The sequence below is a fragment of the Canis aureus genome, chromosome 25 (genome assembly GCF_053574225.1).
Source record: "Canis aureus isolate CA01 chromosome 25, VMU_Caureus_v.1.0, whole genome shotgun sequence".
Taxonomy (NCBI): Eukaryota; Metazoa; Chordata; class Mammalia; order Carnivora; family Canidae; genus Canis; species Canis aureus.
The window spans coordinates 2,225,325-2,243,769 of NC_135635.1; the positions used below are offsets into that span (position 1 = coordinate 2,225,325).

The 18,445-nt window shown below is 58.4% G+C and overlaps 1 protein-coding gene across 1 annotated transcript; it reads left to right on the plus strand.

Annotated features, from left to right (window-relative positions):
• The first annotated feature begins 510 nt into the window (after positions 1–510).
• KRT8 (keratin 8) lies at positions 511–8,219 on the plus strand. Its single transcript, XM_077869937.1, has 9 exons — positions 511–950; positions 4,009–4,217; positions 4,824–4,884; positions 5,357–5,452; positions 6,012–6,176; positions 6,419–6,544; positions 7,064–7,284; positions 7,432–7,490; positions 7,798–8,219. The coding sequence occupies exons 1-9, from the start codon at positions 603–605 to the stop codon at positions 7,986–7,988; spliced, it is 1,476 nt and encodes a 491-aa protein (XP_077726063.1). The 5' UTR covers positions 511–602; the 3' UTR covers positions 7,989–8,219.
• The last annotated feature ends 10,226 nt before the right edge of the window (positions 8,220–18,445 follow it).

The following is an 18,445-nucleotide window of genomic DNA, read 5'->3' on the forward strand; positions in this document are numbered from 1 at the left end:
AACCCAGGTGACACTAGGCGGATGGCTGGCCTCAGGTTCAAGGATCTGGACCCTAGATGCCCTGCCCTCCAGTCTGGGAAGAATTTCATAATCACTCAAAGTGCAGAAAAGCACACGGGGAGGCGTCTCTGGGGTGTCAGCTGCCGTGGGATCCCTTTCCTGCTAAGCTTCCGAATCCTTGCGTTTATTTTCCTAAAGGGGGGAAGGGGACAAGCGGGAGGAGTAGGGCTGCAGTGGCTGGTTGACCCCAACCCAGTCTCTGTGACAGAGGGCTCCGGCAGGCCAGGGTTTCTCTCCAGCTTTACGCTTCCGGAAGGAATCCCTCTTTCCGGAGCTGGAGCCCCGCTAGAGTGGGCTCCGGGGTGGGAGCAGCTCTCTGCTGCCCCCACCTGAGTCCGGCCTGTAGGTGGCAGGTGTCGGGTTAGGCCCAGCCCCCTCGGGGCCCAACCACTCAGGTACCAGGCGGATCCACCCCCTTGGGCTGGGCTCTCTTTTATAAAGGGCCAACCCTTGGGCACTCTTCCCACCTAGAAGCGGCTCCTCGCGCTCCTTCTGGAACCTCTGTCAGGTTCGGCCTCCTCGCCTCCACTCCAGCCTCCACCATGTCCATCAGGGTGACCCAGAAGTCCTACAAGATGTCCACCTCCAGCCCCCGGGCCTTCAGCAGCCGCTCCTACACGAGCGGGCCCAGCTCCCGCATCAGCTCCTCCGCCTTCTCCCGGGTGGGCAGCAGCAGCGGCAGCTTCCGGGGTGGCCTGAACAGCAGCATGAGTGTGGTCGGGGGCTACGGCGGGCCCGGGGTCGTGGGGAGCATCACGGCCGTCTCAGTGAACCAGAGCCTGCTGAACCCCCTGAAGCTGGAGGTGGACCCCAACATCCAGGCGGTGCGCACCCAGGAGAAGGAGCAGATCAAGAGCCTCAACAACAAGTTTGCCTCCTTCATCGACAAGGTGAGCCCCCCACCCTCCCCCGCGGGGCGGGCAGTGCCTGGGGCTGGCGAGGGGCTCCGCCTGTGTCTCGGTGGCCCGTCCGAGGGCACGTCTCCAGCCCCCACTGGCGATCCTGCCGGCCCCACCCACCCTGGCAGCGCTCTCCCTTCCAGCTATGACTCACTCCTCCCATGCACTTCGGTTTGGGTCGGGGCAGCTAGGGGGAGAGGGTCCCCGGCTGCCCTGACCCTAAGCCTCGAGGCTTCTTCCTTCCTCACGCATGTCACTGCACCCGAGGGTTGAGCCTGCAAGAGTCCCAGCTGTTCAGCTGTGGGGTGGGGCGGGAGGGCCCTGCTCCAGGGTAACCCTTCTCCCTGGCCCTGCCCCAGGGGCTTCCCAAAGGGGCTCCTCGGCTTTTTTAAAAATTTTAAATATTTTACATATTTAATCACAAGAGACACACACAGAAGGAGGCTGAGACACAGGCAGAGGGAGAAGCAGGCTCCCTGCGGGGACCCCAGTGTGGGACTTGATCCGGGGACCCCGGGGTCACGCCCTGGGCTGAAGGCAGATGTTGGATCACCGGGCCACCAAGGCTTATCCCCCCCCCCGCCCCCTCCCTTTTTAAAAATTTAAATAGGGTTTGATAGGGTTCTGGAATCAGGAAGCAGGTGTCGACTCAGCGGGCAAATATTGATCGAGGCCTTTGGCATCCCACGTCCTGAGTGTGGGGGCACGAGGATGAGTCATCAACAGCGGCTCCCGCCCTGGGGGCCGGGGTGGGGGCCCCCCCGAGGCCCTCGGTCTGTGGGAGGTGCTGGGCCCCGGGCCCTGAGCCCTGGGGTGGGTGGGGTCGGCGTGGGGCGGGGGGCGCCAGGAAAGCCCATCCGGGATTCAAAGTCTGCGGGCGTTGGGCACCGCGCCCAGGTTTTGTGTCCTGTTCAACCCCAGAGTTTATGGCCCCAAATAAGGCGTCTGCCGCCAACGCCCCTTGCCCACCCAGCCTGGCCCCTTGCACGCCCCGCCCGGCCTGGCCCGGCCCAGCCCAGCCCAGCCCTCCGACGCAGCCGGGCCCAGCAGCACCCAGCAGGACCCGGTCCCTCCCCGCCCACGGGCTCCTGGGGGCCTAGTGGGAAGGGAGGCCGGCAAATCCTGGGCCAGAGCGGCGCCCTGCGAACCGGAGCCCTTGACCTCAGGGCCGGGAGGCCTCCCGGGGCCCCAGCCCCAAGTCCCCGGTGGCGGTGCGGGCCTCTCCTTGGACCGGGTTACCTTACCAACCCTGATTTCACCTCTAAAGTGGGCGTGATAATCCCCAAATCAAAGAGGTTTCGCTTATTGGGGCCCACAGAGTGTGCAAAGAGCTTAGTTAGCAGTGCTGGCCCCGGAGTAAGCAGTCCAGCAAGGCTCAGTGTTCACATCATTTACTTTTTATGATTTGGGGGCGGGATGACCTGGGGCAGGAAAGGATTGATTAGTTACGTACTTAATTAAAGATTTTATTTATTTATTCATGAGAGACACACACAGAGAGAGAGAGGCAGAGACCCAGGCAGAGGGAGAAGCAGGCTCCATGCAGGGAGCCCGTTGCAGGACTCGATCCCAGGACCCCGGGGTCACGCCTTGGGCTGAAGGGAGACGCTCAACCGCTGAGCCACCCTGGCGTCCCCACAAAAGGATTTACAGGGAAGGATTGGTTGGATCTAGGCTGCACCCTTAAGACCGCCTTCTCTCTTTTTGGTTCCTTCGATTGAAAAAAAAGTGACGACTTTGGGTTGGCCAAGGACAATGCATTCCTGTTCTTGGAAGCAGTCTATTATTCTTTCCTTTAAAAATTTTCTTTCTGGGGCGCCTGGCTGGCTCAGCTGGTGGAGCATGTAACTCTTGATCTCGGAGTTAGGAGTTTAAGCCCCAGGGTTGGGGGTAGAGATTACTTAAAAAATACAGTCTAAAAATAGACAAATAAGTAAATAAATACATAAAACTGTTTTTTAAAAAATATTTATTTATTTATTTATTTATTTGTTTATTTATTTATTTGAGAGAGAGAGAGAGAGAGAGAGAGAGTGTGTGAGAGCATAAGCAGGGGCAGTGGCAGAGGGAGAAGGAGAAGCAGATTCCCTGAGGAGCAGGGAGCCGGATGCAGGCTCCATCCCAGAACCCGGAGATCATGACCCGAGCTGAAGGCAGTCACTTAACCGACTGAGCCACCCAGACGCCCCTAAATGAAACCTTTCTAATATGCCTTAGTTTCATCTTAAAATCTGGATTCCTTGAGCCCAAGGAACCCGGGACCTTTGTGTCTGGGGCAGGAGGAGAGGGCCGAGGATTCAGGCCAGAGGTGGGTGGGGGACCCCTGCCAGGCTGGAAAATCTCAGAGGGAGTGCCTCGGGGAGGGGGTGCTCAGTGTGCGCCCAGATCTGCATGGTCTCTTGCCCCTTCCCTGGCTGAAAGTGCCATCTGCAGGGGGTTAGGCTCCTGGAAGGGCCTGCTGGGCTCCTCTGGGCCACTGTGGGGTTAGGGAGACCCAGGCTCAGAAAGGGGAAGCAGCTCGGTGTCGGTGCAGCATGGGTTAGTAGCAGCATTTAGTTAGCTGACCCCAGGTCTTCTGGCCAGTGCTCTCGGGGCCAAAGGGCTGAAGTTTCTCTGTAATCTGTAGGCGCGCCTCAAAGCCACTCCAAATAGTAATGATGAGGATAACATTTGCTATGTGCAATGAAATTTCTTTTTCAATCTTATACAAAGTGTTAATCGAGACTTGGCTATTCTTACTGATTTGTATACAGTCTAAGCAAATAAGACCTATTTGTTCTGCAAATACCATTTCAACATAACTCTCCTAGCCCATCCCTTCCATCCGTGTGCTTGCTTGTCGTCCCTTGCCCCCGCGCTCCCCCCAAACCCTAGCATTACAGGGGTTTCTCTATCAGGCCACTGGGGATCCTTCCAGAACAGCTCACCCGCTCTCTGGGCTCTGGAGGCCCCACCGGGAGCGGGTCAGAGGAGAAGACGATGCTGGCTTCCCTGCAGACTGCACCGGGGCCCGAAGTAGACCTTCTTGCCCCCTTTCCCCCCCGTGCAGGTCAGACACCTGGAGCAGCAGAACAAAATCCTGGAGACCAAGTGGAGCCTCCTGCAGCAGCAGAAAACCTCTCGGAGCAACATAGACAACATGTTTGAGAGCTACATCAACAACCTCCGGAGGCAGCTGGACACCCTGGGGCAGGAGAAGCTGAAGCTGGAAGTGGAGCTTGGCAACATGCAGGGGCTCGTGGAGGACTTCAAGAATAAGTGAGCTGCCCTCCTTCCCACCGCCGCAGCCCTGCGGCCCTGCCCTAGACCCCGTGGCCCTCTCTGCCTGGTGGGCAGCGCGGTCCTGTCCAATTAGGGCGACCGGAGGATCGGCCTTCCCAGGACAGTCTAGCCTTTACATGCTGTCCAGGCATGATTGTTAATAGCGCCCACCCTCTTTCAATCCCAGGACTGTCCAGATTTGGACAACAACTTACGTGGTAGTGCTTACATAGTAGCCCTAAGGTGGGAAAGGCCTCTGTTGTATCCTTACAGCCCTGGCCCTATTTATTCCTTACCTTTGACGTCCAGCACACCCCAGAGAGTTCTGTCTGAGGGCTCCTGTCAGTTCCCTCTAAATGAGCCTCATCCAACATGTGTTCATGGATTTGGAGAGGGGTTTCCTGCTACAGCCTTCCCCACCGGCTGATGATAACCCGGGGTAGGGCTGGCGGGAGAATGGCTGGTCGGGACGGAAGGGCCGGACCTGCCCTCCTATCCTGCATCTCCATGAACTGAATTTCCTGGATGTTTTTGCCTCCCCAAATGCTCAGGACAACCTCACTTTTGCCTTCATCCTCTGATTCTAAGTCTGTTCCTCACCAGATACGAGGATGAGATCAAATTGCGTGGAGACATGGAGAATGAATTTGTCCTCATCAAGAAGGTGAGGGAGCGCCCCTCCGCGACCAGACACAGGAGGCGGGGCTTAGAGGCTTGGACGAAGGCTTTCTGGGTTCTGTCCCTAAATATGTCCAAGTAACGGACGTTTGGCTACCTGCTAGGTATACAGCACAGAGAGGCGGACAAGGACAGAGGAGGTAGTTAGGTGCGTTTTGGACAGAACTCTGGACAATGATGTTGGGACGTGGTTAAGAAAATGGGGCGGTAGAATTGGAGGTGTGGCCATGGAAAGCTTCCTGGAGGAGGAGGAGGAGGAGGAGGAGGAGGGGGAGGATTGTGGGAAACCGAGGTAAAGGTGTTTGCACCGGGGATACAGGTGTGGCGGGGCAGAGGCTGGAGGATCAGGCCACAGAGTGAGGTGGGAAAGCCATTTAGTTAGAGGGTCCTGGGCCATTGAGTGCCCCTGGTTGCGGCGTGTGGGTCCTCTGCTCAGGCCCCCTTCCCCTATCACCCAGGATGTGGATGAAGCTTACATGAACAAGATAGAACTGGAGTCCCGCCTGGAAGGGCTGACCGACGAGATCAACTTCTTACGGCAGCTGTATGAAGAGGTATGTTCTCGGGGGGCTGCAGACTGAGGGGCCCCCACCCCAGCAGACAGGGTGTCACCACTGAATGATCACAATTATCGACATAACCCAGGGTGCTCGTTCTGTATGTTTTGTCCCCCTGCATGAGGGCGAGGGAGGCTTTATTACCCCACTTCACAGAGGAGAAAACAGGCTTGGGAATGAAACAGCCTGTCCAAGGCCGTCATACGGAGCCTTTGTTCTAAATCTTTGGGCTTTATTTTTTTTTTATTTTTATTTTATTTTTTTATCTTTGGGCTTTATAGCAAGTTCTTTAGGGGGCAGCTGAGTGGGGAAGGGCTCTACCCCTTGGGTCACTTACCTGGAGCTGCTTGGCCTTCGGCCCTTGCCTCCTTCATCTGTACCTCCCCCTGGGGTTCAGGCCTTTGACCCGTCTTCCCAGCCCTAGCTCCCACCTGCTTCTCTCCCCTGCTGCTGGCCTCCCTGTCTTGTCCCCGAGGAAGTCCCTTCTGCCAAAGGAGGCTTTTGTGCGCAAGGACAGAGCCTCACATCGGCCCCTGCCATTGCCCCCCACCCCCAGGAGATCCATGAGCTGCAGTCCCAGATCTCGGACACGTCCGTGGTGCTGTCCATGGACAACAGCCGCTCCCTGGACCTGGACGGCATCATCGCCGAGGTCAAGGCCCAGTACGAGGACATCGCCAACCGCAGCCGGGTGGAGGCCGAGACCATGTACCAGATCAAGGTCAAGAGCGGGGGCACTAGCTGGCCTTCCCCTTTGGCGGGTTCTGCGCCTTAGTGCAGGAGGGAGCAGGATTTCAGACTCTATCCTGCCTGCTGTGAGCGGGGCCCGCGGAGTGGGTGCTGGGGAGACCGCGGTATGGGGACCTGGAGGTCTGGAAGAAGGCTGGTGGCGGTGTGTGTGCGGGGAGGGGGCAGAGGTGAGGCGAGCTGGGCCCTCGCCTCACTCCCGCCTCCCACCCGCAGTATGAGGAGCTGCAGACGTTGGCCGGGAAGCACGGGGATGACCTCCGTCGCACGAAGACTGAGATTTCCGAGATGAACCGGAGCATCAGCCGCCTCCAGGCTGAGATCGAGACCCTCAAAAACCAGGTATGGGCCGGGCCGGGGCTGGGAGAGGCTCCTCGGACATGACAAGGTGAGGGCAGACCATGCAGCCAGGGGTGAGGGGTCTGGGGTCAGGAAAGCAATTCTAGACCAGACTTTGAGCTTCTCAGACTGCTCCCAGGGGGCTGAAGGGTGCTGAGGAGGTCCCTGGGGCCGTGACGGGCCGGCGGGGGATGGGACAGACAGCTGCTCCAGGATGGGCCCCCGCAGGCCTGCTTTATTTGATCTCTCCTCTGCATCAGGGTGAGGTCAGCTTCTAGTGCGTTAGGGCGGCTGGAAAGTAGAGACCTGGTGCAGTCGGATGGGGCGGAGATGGTGCCCCGCGGTGTCCCAGGGGAGGAGCTGGAGCAGGGAGGTGCCCGGGAGCCGCTTAGGTTTCCCTGTTCTGTTTCCTGAAGGCCACCGGTAGCATTTGCCTTGAGCTAGGTGGAGTCGGTTAGCTTAGGGCGGGGGTAGGAGGCGTCCAGACTGCGCCACCCGCTCACCTGGCCCCCGTGCCCGCAGAGGGCTGCCCTGGAGGCTGCCATCGCCGACGCCGAGCAGCGCGGGGAGCTGGCCGTCAAGGACGCCAATGCCAAGGTGGCCGAGCTGGAGGCCGCCCTGCAGCGGGCCAAGCAGGACATGGCCCGGCAGCTGCGCGAGTACCAGGAGCTCATGAACGTCAAGCTGGCCCTGGACATCGAGATCGCCACCTACCGCAAGCTGCTGGAGGGCGAGGAGAGCCGGTGGGTGTGGGGGCCCTGACCGGTGCCCCGGCCCTGGGACCCGCGGTGGGCACGGGGGGGGGGGGGGGGGGGAGGGAACGGATTCCTGTAGCCCTGGGACGAGGGCCAGGAGCCGGTTCTGAGGTCCCGTGTATCCTCCGGGGACAGGCTGGAGTCTGGGATGCAGAACATGAGCATCCATACGAAGACGACCAGCGGCTACTCCGGTGAGTGTCCTGGCCCCGGCCTGCGGAGGGGGGGGGGTTCCGCAGCTCTAGCCATTCTCTCCTGTTCGGGCGGGCGGGGCGGGGGGGTGCTGGGGCGAGGCAACGGTCTTGTCCGAGGTCACGAGTTCCCAGCTCTGTCCTCCCCGGGCTCCCGGTTTCCCCCAACAATCCTAAAGTAACACGGGGGGCGACGCCCCGGCCCCGGGGACTACAGGGGGGCAGGGGACGGGGCACGCGGGGGCGGCATGGAGCCCGATGTGTGCGGGCCTCCTGCGCTCATTCTTCGGCTGCTTCCGTTTCTGACCAGGTGGCCTGAACTTGGCCTACGGGGGCCTCACGAGCCCCGGCCTCAACTACGGCCAGAGCTCCTTCCAGTCCGGCTTTGGCCCTGGCGGTTCCTTCAGCCGCAGCAGCTCCTCCAAGGCCGTGGTTGTGAAGAAGATCGAGACTCGCGATGGGAAGCTGGTGTCTGAGTCGTCTGACGTCCTGCCCAAGTGAACGGCCAGCGCGGGTCCCCCCAGCCTCCTTGCTCTTGTGGCCCCATGAAGCCTTCGGGGGAAGGAGCTGTGCAGGGGAGCCTCGCGTACGAGAGACCCGCCTAAGGCTCAGCCCCGGTCCCCAGCCTACCCTTAGGGGGAGTCTACTGCCCTGGGTACCCCTTCTTGTCCGTGCCCCCGACCGAAAGCCAATTCAAGTGTCTTTTCCCAAATAAAGCCGCTGCCAGTCCCATTTGCCGTATGCAGCCCTGGTCTGTGGGGTGGGGGAGACGTGGTCCGGAGGCTCCTGGGGCTCAGAAGCTGCAGGGGGTGGTGTGGTTGGGAAGTGGGGGGCACTGGGGAGGAAGGTCTGGCTGTTCCCAGAGAGACTTCTTTGCCGAATGCCAGATGACACCTTCGTCGTTAATGTGCTCCTAAACACCCCAGAACCGACCCTTCGAGGCGGGCAGAGCGGGTTCAGGTGCTAGTCTCAGGAGGGAGCCCACTTGCCTGTCTGCCCACCTCCCAGGGCGGCTTGCAGGGAGGGCCGGGTGAGCGGCCCAGCGAGGAAGAGGAGGCTCCGGCATTACACTCAGTGCAGTTCCCCAGCCTCTCCTCGTCCCCAGCCAAGGTAGATGGCATTTCCTTGGTGGCCACAGATGGCTTTTTGCCGTCTTCACTCATTTGCAGCTGGGGACCAAGGAGTCCCCGTTTCCTATCCCTTCAGAAGCTCAGAATCCATTGGTAGCAACTGGACGTGTCACACCCACAATTTCCAGAAACCTAGATAGCGTAGGACTTGGCATTGCTCAGTGGGCTCTTCCCTGCTCCGCTGAGGGTTGCACCCGCCCTACACTGGGCCCTGCCACTCCTATTCTACCCTTTCACATGCTGTGTTTACATATATATATTTTAAAGATTTATTTTAGAGAGAGAGAGAGCTCAAGCGGGAGGGGCAGAGGGAGGGGGAGCATCTCCAGCAGCCTCTGCACTGAGTGTGGAGCTCCCGACCCAGATATCATGACCTGAGCTGAAACCAAGAGCCGGACGGACGCCTAACCGACTGCACCCCACCCCCCAGGCCGCCCCTCCTGCAGTGTTTATATCCTATGTACAGCTGAGTATGTGAAGGGCGTGTGCGTCCCGTGTTTGCATGTGGAGGGTGTGCTGTGTTTGCAGGGGTGGGTACATGTTCTGTGAAGTGTGTAAAGGAGTTTGCCCGTCTTTGCTGAGATGCAGCCTCCAGGTAGGCTCTAGACGGGCAGGGCCAGAGGTTCAGGACACACCTGGGTGGGGCAGGGCATCCCTGGCACGCGGCTCTGCCTGTACCACCTCGGAGTTCCGGGCAGGTACCCCGATCCCTTAGCACTGGACTAAGTGTGAGGGATTGTCCACACTTAGTTCAGACTTTCCAAAGCACCAAGGGAGAATAAAAAAAAACCACGCAGAGAATACCGAGGTGGGGGGCAGCGTGGTGCAGGAGGCTCGAGTTCTGGCCCCGCTGCAGGGCCTCAGGGGCCCGAGATCCTGTCCCCAGATCCTTGGCTTCCCCACCTCTGGGTTCTCTGGACACCTCCCTGGCTGCCTACGTCCACGGAGCTGCTTGCAGACTGATCCCAGGCCTTCTACTTCCGCAGCCCCTCCCAGGGCCAAGGCCCAGGGTTCTGGACTCTGTCACAACAAGGGACTTCCCTCTTTCATGATCACACTAAGCACCATTATTTAGAACACCAGTATCTCTCTAGTTTTGGCAACAGCTTGAAGTAAGAAATGCATTTTTATCACAACCTATAGACTAACCAGCCTTTTCTTCACCTGTGACTGATTCCCTCACCGGGTCCCAGGAGGCAGCAGGGTGATGTTGGAGCCCAGAGCGGGCACAGCACCCGCTGAGAGGGGCCTCCTGCACCCTGAGGCCCCAAGTCAATATTTTAAACGGTGCCCCACCCAGTCCTCCCTGAAGCCAGCCACCTTCCTTATCAGGCCCTGCCCCTCCGTGGTGGGCATGCTGGGGGCAGCCAGGGGCCCCACCGATAGCCTCCTGATACTTCCACACCCCAGGTATTTGCTCAGGGAAAGGCAGGAAAACTCTAGAAAGAATTCTTTTCCTTCCCCATCTTTGTTTCCAGATTGCTGCGTGCCTACTGCGTGATCAGGGCGCTCAGCATCCAGGAGATGCCCAGTATGGGAGCCCGACAGCCAGTTCTCATTGAGACAACGCTGAGGAAGGATGGACGCTAGCATTTTTAAAAAAATATTTTATTTATTTATTCATAGAGACAGAGAGAGAGAGAGAGGCAGAGACCCAGGCAGAGGGAGAAGCAGGCTCCATGCAGGGAGCCCGACGTGGGACTCGATCCTCGATCCCGGGGCTCCAGGATCACACCCCGGGCTGTAGGCCGTGCTAAACCACTGAGCCACCGGGGCTGCCCGACACTAACATTTCTTAAATACCTACTTGATCCGCAGACGTGGGGCTTCGTCACATTCCAACCTTCCGACGACCCTGTGGGGCAGACATTACAATCCCCGTTTTAGGCACGCAGACCTTGCGCAGGGTCGCATCATGTGCCGTGATGCAGGTGCTGTGCCAGGCTTGGGCTAGTGCTTTTGGGCCATGCTAGGTTTTTATCACGTGTACACGCGACCTGCACAGCTGAGAATTTTTAAGCTCGTTTTTTTTGTTTTTGAATAGATGATGCCCCCGTACACAATTCTAAGTGCAAAGGGCCTTCTTCCTCACCAGTTACCTGGTTTCTCCCCCAGAGGGTAACGGATGTTACCTGTGTCTTGTAATTCATCTCAGGTAGAGTTTCTGTATATAGCAACCCTCAGGGACGGACGTGTGTACAGGTGCATGTTCACAAAGGGCATTGTGTGTGTGCGGTGTTGTATGTCCTGCTTGGCGTTCACTCAACAGCTGTTCCTTTCACACCAGTATGTAAATGGCTGCTTTTTGCTTTTGCTTTTTCTTCTTCCCTTTTAAAAAAAAGATTTTATTTATGATGAGAGACACAGAGAGAGAGGCAGAGACCCAGGCAGAGGGAGAAGCAGGCTCCATGCAGGGAGCCCGATGCGGGACTCGATCCTGGGTCCCCAGAATCACGCCCTGAGCTGAAGGCAGCGCTAAACCACTGAGCCACCCGGGTGTCCCTGATTCCTGCTTTTTCAAAGCATTTTAATATTCTTCTTATGGATGAGCCACTCTGCATGTATGTACGCATGTAAGCAAGCAAGCAAGCAATGTGGGGCCTGAACTCACCGCCCTGAGATCAAGAGTCCCATGCTCTACCGACTGAGCCAGCCAGGTGCCCCATATTAAAAACGATATTTTAATTAAGTTTTTGATATTAATTCCACTGTAAAGTGCCACAGTGTATTTAACCAGTCCTCATGGTAGGTCTCTTTGATCTTCTGTTATGACAACAAAGTTGCAGTTAATAACCTTGGGTACGTGGGGTAATTCCTGGAGTTGCTGAGTCAAAGTATATGGACATTTAAATCTTTGATAGACAGTAGAAAAGACACTTTTCTTTCTTTCTTTCTTTCTTTTTCTTTCTTTCTTTTTTCTTTCTTTCTTTCTTTCTTTCTTTTTCTTTCTTTCTTTCTTTCTTTCTTTCTTTCTTTCTTTCTTTCTTTCTTTCTTTCTTCTTTCTTTCTTTCTTTCTTTCTTTCTTTCTTTCTTTCTTTCTTTCTTTCAGATTTTATTTATTTATTCATGAGACAGAGAGAGAGAGAGAGAGAGAGAGAAGCAGAGACACAGGCAGAGGGAGAAGCAGGCTCCATGCCGGGAGCCCGATGCGGGACTCGATCCCGGGACCCCAGGATCACGCCCTGAGCTGAAGGCAGCACTAAACCACTGAGCCGCCCGGGTGTCCCCAGAAACTTGTTTTCTTATGGGACCAAATTTTAGTTTTCTAGACAATCTATGGGTATAACAGGCCCATGTTTGACTGTTCCTGATAAATCAGCTCTCCCCCCTCTAGGAACAAAATAATGAGTTTCCAAGCATTTGTGGGCCCCTCTTCATACATTGTCATTTTAAGGTTTTGCTCTGCCCGCCCAGGGTGACCCGGGCTAGGACGACCCGCGGTCACCCTCGTCGGGGATGCTAACGTAAGCTCAGGACGAGGGCCAGACAGCCGATAGTGTAGGGCGGCGGGAAGGGGGGAGGCTGCTGGGAATAGCAGCCCGTGAGGAGGGGAAGGGGGGCCTGGGGACGAGCAAGGCGGAACAGGGCGGGGGCACTGGGCTGCTTCTCTGCCTGTCCTGGCGGGTGGTAGCTCCCTGCCCGCTGCCCGGCATCCTGGCATCCCTTCCTCCTTCTGCCGACAGGGCCCTCCCCCGCCTGGCCCCTGCACGCACAGCGTCCCCCCTGTGTTTCGGGAGCTCGGGGCTGGGCTGCAGGCTGCGGTTGAAGGGCCTGTCCTGGGACAGGAGTGGTGGAGCCAGCGGCCTCTCGGGCGCTCCAGAACAAAGCCTTTGTCCCTTTCTTGCTGGGGCACAAGCCGTGAAAGGCAGAGAGCGCTCACCGCCCCGTGACAGAGAACATTTCCTGCATCACAGAAGAGTCCCGTGGGTCCCGTGCTAGGGAGCACTTGTAAAAGTACAAGGCGGACTTGCTTGCTCTCCTACTTAGCAGCACGCTGCGCCGGGGCACACGGAGCAGGCCCCACGGCCTGGCCTGGCCCACTCGGGGCGGCTCTGCCTCGCCTGCGCTTCACGCACCCCCCTCCCCGGGCCCTCCCCGTGTTCTCGGTGAGCCGGTGGCTCGGGCTTTTCAGAGCCTGGGTCTGATCCCATTTCCTCCCGCCCGGGCTCTTGCACACGCAGTTCTGTCTTCTTGGAACACGGCACTTCCCGCGCACACCTAGGAGTTTCCACCACCCTTCAGAGAGCAGCGGTGCCTGGGCCGCGGGAAGGGCCTCTAGACTCCACAGGCTGGGTGGGTCCGTCCTCTTTCCTTCCTTCCTTCCTTCCTTCCTTCCTTCCTTCCTTCCTTCTTCTTCCTTCTTTGTCTTCGTCTTCAACTTCTTCCTCTTCCTCTTCTTTTTTTTTTTTAAAGATTTTATTTATTTATTAATGAGACACACACACACAGAGGCAGAGACACAGGCAGAGGGAGAAGCAGGCTCCATGCAGGGAGCCCGATGCAGGATTCGATACCAGGACCCTGGGGTCACGACCTGGGCCGAAGGTGGTGCTAAAACTCTGAGCCCCCCCATCCCTCTTCCTCCTCCTCCTTCTTCTTCCTTCCTCCCTCCCTTCCTTCCTTCCTTCCTTCCTCTCTCTCTCTTTCTTCTTTCCTTCCTTTCTTTTTTAAAGATTTTATTTATTTATTTGAGAGAGAGCAGACGGAGAGAGGGCGCATGTGTGGGGGGCTGTGCGGGCAGAGAAGCAGGCTCCCCACTCTCCTTGAGCAGAGTCGTTGGGCTGCGCGGCTGCCAACATACCTTCTGGCCCTGCCATTTATCCTCTGGATGTTTGGGGGAGTCACGGAAGCCCGGAATGTTGAGCTGGGAAAGTTGTACTTGATCTTAGCGTCACTGGAGATTTTCCCTGGTGGGGGGCAAGGGAGTGAACCGGGGGGGACAGTGCTCCAGGAAGGTGAACCTGGCGTCTCCTGATTGGGACCGAGGCTAAGCCGGGGTGGGTGCTGGGTGAGGGTCAGGAGCATGTCCCCATGGGACTGTGGGCGGGCTGCCCGCCTGGGGCCACCAAGGCCGCCCCAGGGCTTGAGGCTGGAGCACTGTGGAGCACGTGAGGGGCTTCTGGGGACCCTAAGCGGGGCTGCTGGCTCCTTCCCGCGGGAGCCCTCTCCCTGTCTTCCCTTGGGCACCTGCTGCCCCCAGGCCCGGAGCCCCTCGGCCCCACCGACACACTTTCTTTCCTCTTCTGCGGGGTCCAGGTGCCTCGCCGCACCTGCACCTGCTTCCCCGCGGGCCCTGCGAGGAAGGCTCTGTCTCACCGCACAGGTGAGCAGGGAGGTCTGAGGCCCCGCAAGGCGAGGCCACTCTCGGGGTTGCCTGGAGAAAGAGGCCCTAAGCCTGCGGCTTTTCCCACATCATCTGACCTGCCCAGCCCCTGCCCCCCGAGCCTGGGGAAGAGGTTGGCATCAGAGGAGAGAACCAGGGAGTGGGCCAGGCTGGTGGCGGGGGCACAGGAGGGCTCGCCCGCCCTGGGCACCTGGATGCGGGCTTCGGGCGCCCCCTGGAGGGCACAGCCCATCACCTCCCCGCGGTCCCACGCTCCTGGCTTCTGGATGGTTCCCTGACCCTACCTCTGCTTCCGGCTATTGGTCTACCTGTGGGGCCCATTGCAATGGTGGGAATGTCAGCAACGTGGAGGTTTTTGTTTTTTGGGTTTGGGAGGTTAAAATCCAAATGCCAATAGGGGCCAGGCAGCTAAGGTAAAAACAGAGAAGTTGGTGTGCAGTGAGAAGTTGTAGACACTCACATGCCGTTTGCACGTAAAAAAATTATGAAGAGACATACTTTCCCTTCATAATTACACTTTCCCGCTGGTTTTTTTTTTTTTTTTTTTCTTGAAACAAGCCAGCCTTTCATCCTCCCACTGCAGACTGAAGGATCGGCACAGGGGTAGTTTACTTTTTTACTTTTCTTTTCTCTGTCTCATCTTTTCTCATTTTTCTCACTCTTTTCTCTATTTTATCTTTATCAGAAGGTAGCACTGGTATAGAAGCGACGTTTGGCCCTTGGCCTCATTGTAGGGACAGTAAAAGGACGTGGTGAGTGCAACGGCAAACCAGAATCACTTAGAATGCCTGGGCTCGAGGCACACCTGCCAGGTGTTTTAGCAGCCCCGCTCTGTTACCCTCTGGCTCTGCCCCCACACCCCAGTTGAGGAGCCCAAGGGGCCGAGGGCGTGTGCCCACCCACAAAGCCTGTGTCTCCCCGTCCTGCCCAGTAGGCCCTAAGCTCACTTTGAGGAGCTGCTTGGGCTTCTTCCCTGGGTCCTACCTCCTTTGCACCTGGTCCTGGCTGGGGGATGATGGATTTGGGGCCAGGGGTTCTCTAGAGCTGCCCTGTCCAATCAGGCAGCCAGTAGCCACGTGTGGCCGAGAACTCTGAATGTGGCTGGTCTGAACTGAGACGTGCTGTGACTGTGCGGCACACCAGATCTCGAAGGTGGCAGGAGAAAGGATGAATGTAAAATACAAATAATTTTAACAATTGATTACACGTTGAAATAATATTTTGCATATATTGGGTTAAATAAATAGGCTATTCAAATTAATTCGATCTGTTTCTTTTTCCTTTATGAGTGTGGCTACTGGGAAACAGAAAGTTCTATATGTGGCTCGCGTTTGGGGCTCACACTATATTGCCATTGGGTTGGCACAAACAGCCCTTGGAAGAAGAGATATCCTGGTATTCATGGAGGCTCCTGCGGGTGTGGGATGGAGTATGGGATGGAGCTGGGAGCGAAGGGGAAGGGAGCTGTGGGTCTCCTTTTTTTTTTTTTTTTTTTTTTTTTTAAAGATTTTATCTATTTATTCATGAGAGACACACACACACACAGAGGCAGAGACACAGGCAGAGAGAGAAGCAGGCTCCATGCAGGGAGCCCGATGCAGGGCTCGATCCTGGGACTGCAGGGTCATGTCCTGGGCCAAAGGTAGACACTCAACCGCTGAGCCATCCAGGCGTCCCTGTGGGTCTCCTTTTGCTCCCTTTTGTACCTGCCCAAATATTGGGGCCTGGCCCAGGGCAGCCTCTTTACTCAGCTCCCGCCTGCTTGTAGGTATGCAAGGTCTAGAACCTTCATCCAGAGTTTCTGGAACTTTCAACTTTGCAACAGAAATGGGAAGTCTGAGTTTTTACAGGAAATTTCCTGATTTTTAAGGGTTGACAGCTACTTCAAATGTCTAGAAAAATTCCTCTCCTGGCCAAGACCACGCAAGCCAGGGAAGACATATCATTGGGCTCTGGTTCAAAGCAGGGAGACTGAGGTCAGAGAGACAAAGTTTGCATTGCTTTCCACAGCAAAGGAGCGCACACCACGGTGCAAGGGACTGAGGGAAGGGGATAAATGGAGCTGTAAAACCTCCAACACCATCGTCCACCCTCGGTTGCCAGGATCTGAGAGTCCAGGATTGGTGTCAGGGGCCAGTGCAGGGGTGGGAACCCCGGGGACACAGAAAGCCTTGGCTTTTCATCTCTCCCTGAAGCCTGCTCAGCAGGTGTGGACCTCCGGACACCGGGCGGCCACTAGGGCTGGGCCGTGGCCTGAGGGAGGTTGGACTTGAGCGACTAGAAGTACCTCAGATGCCCACTGGGGGACAGCAGAGGAGCAGGGAAGAAGCGGGTCCGCGCGCTCTTGGAGCAGAGGACCTGGCGCTGCATCCTCCCCATCCCAGGAGCCAGACCTGGGAGGCCCCTGGGTTGCGGGGGGGGGGGGGGGGGGGGGGGGGGCCACAGGCCCACAGGTGCTCCCGTGCAAATCAGAGGGAGCTCCCATCCTCCGGGGGACGCGACCCTGGGTACGGCTTGGTGAGTGGAGCTTGGGGTGCATTTAAGTCTCCATCCACCTGTGCTGTGCACACCTGACAACCCAGGGGCCAGTGCCGGGGGCGGGGAGCTGGGGGCTGCGGGCACCCAGGAGCTGAGTGGGGCAGCCCTACTCCTGCCGGGGTGTGTCGGTGTGTCGCCGCCTCCAGGGCCCTGAAGTTTGAGTTCCCGTGGAGGGTGCCAGGCTGCCAGGGGCCGTCAGCGGGCTCCCGTCCTTCCAGCAGGTGGCGGGCTCCCAGCTCCAGCAGCCAGGCCTGGGGGTGGGGGGGCAGGACCATGCTGAGGAAGGGCCGCAGGTGAAGCTGGGTGTTCTTGGCCCTGGAAGAAGGGACACCTGCCTCATGAGAACACAGCCGGCACCAGCACGGGGACCCGGCCCTGTGTTGTCTTGGAGGCTCAGAGAGGGAGGTCACGGAGTGTCGACCTGGGGTGTCCGTGCTCCCAGGCGGGGCTCCTGCTTTCGCAGCACTCCTCTGGCTGGTTCTGATCATGCCATGCCCTGGCTGAACCCCTTCCTCGGCGGGGTGGGGTGGGGGGGTGGGAACCAAGCCCCTGAACCTGGCCCTCGAGGCCCTGCCTGACCTGGCTGGAGACCACCTCGCAGGCAGCCTCGCCCCGCACCAATGCTACACCCCCGCTTCCGCCGCAGGTTCCTGGAGCCCCCGGGTCTTCGTGCGCGCCCTCCCCGCCCCTCCCCTCCCGTCTGGCCCGCCTGTCAGTCCTCCTCGGCCCCTCCGAGCCTAGGCTCCCCGACTGCCCTGCGCTGCACGGCAGGGCTCTTTCCACTGGGTTGCACCTTCCCCAACGGAAGGTGGAGCTGGCGGGGCCACGTCTGCCTGGAATGCGTGGTGTGCCCCGGACCTGGCACAGAGCGAGTGGTCCGAAGGATCTGCTGTTTGGACGAAAGGGAGGCCTGCCCACCCCTCGCCCCGCCAGCCGCGGCCTTGCCGGCACAGAGGGAAAACGGCGGGGGGGGGGGGGGGGGAGCCCGGCGTGTGCACGCGTGTGTGCGCGTGTGCTTGGGTGAGCCCGCTCGTATGTGGTGAGCACGCATGCCCAGGCCTCGGGCAGCAGCGATAAGGAGCAATTCGCAGGGGAGGTTGTGCGTGCACAGGCTCAGGCAGGCACCGACAGGCATGGGCAGAATGGATCCACCTGGAAGGACGCACTCTGAACTCGGGGTGGGGGGGGGTTGCAGGGGGGATTTTCTTTGCAAACAGTATTTGCATTGAAGTAAGGACACCAAAAAAAAAAAAAAAAAAAAAAAAAAGAAGTAAGGACACCAGCATGCAGCAGCGCTCATGTCCTAAGTCCCCAGCTTGATGAGTCTTCACAAACCACATGGATCCCACGCCCAGCGCCCTGATCAGGAGAAGAGCAGGGCCAGCCCCCAAAGGCCTCGGTGGGAGCTTTTAAATGCCTGTGGCTTGACTCTCCTGTGGCCAGGAGAGGGGGGGAAGGGGGTGTGGAGACCAGAGAGTCTGGGGCCTTCTGACCTCTGCGTATCTCCCCCGCAGGGTCTGGGCCTCCCCAGTGTTGCCTTCGGAGCTCTGCTGTTTTTGGGACCCCGGCCTGTCCTGTCCTGTCCCTCTCCTCTCCCAGCAGCCCCTGCGCCAGGCCCTTGCAGGCCCCCTCCTTGGGCAGCAGGCCCACGGCCTACGCTTCCCTGTGCACCTCAGGTGCCAGAGGTCCTACGGTCGTGCGTGCAAAGCAGCCACTGGCCAATTCTGCTTTTCGTCCTCACGCCTGGGGGGCCGCTGTGAGAGGGCCCCGCTTCTGGGGCGACCCCTCCCAGCCCTCTAGCCAGGCTTATCACGGCGGCACATAGGAACCGAGCAGGGATAACACGGAGCCCCCCGCCCCCCCATGTCTTGGCACGGCAAACACAGGGGTGTGCACGCAGAGACCCGCACCCCCAGAGCCGGCTCTCTCAGGGCCTAGCTGGTGC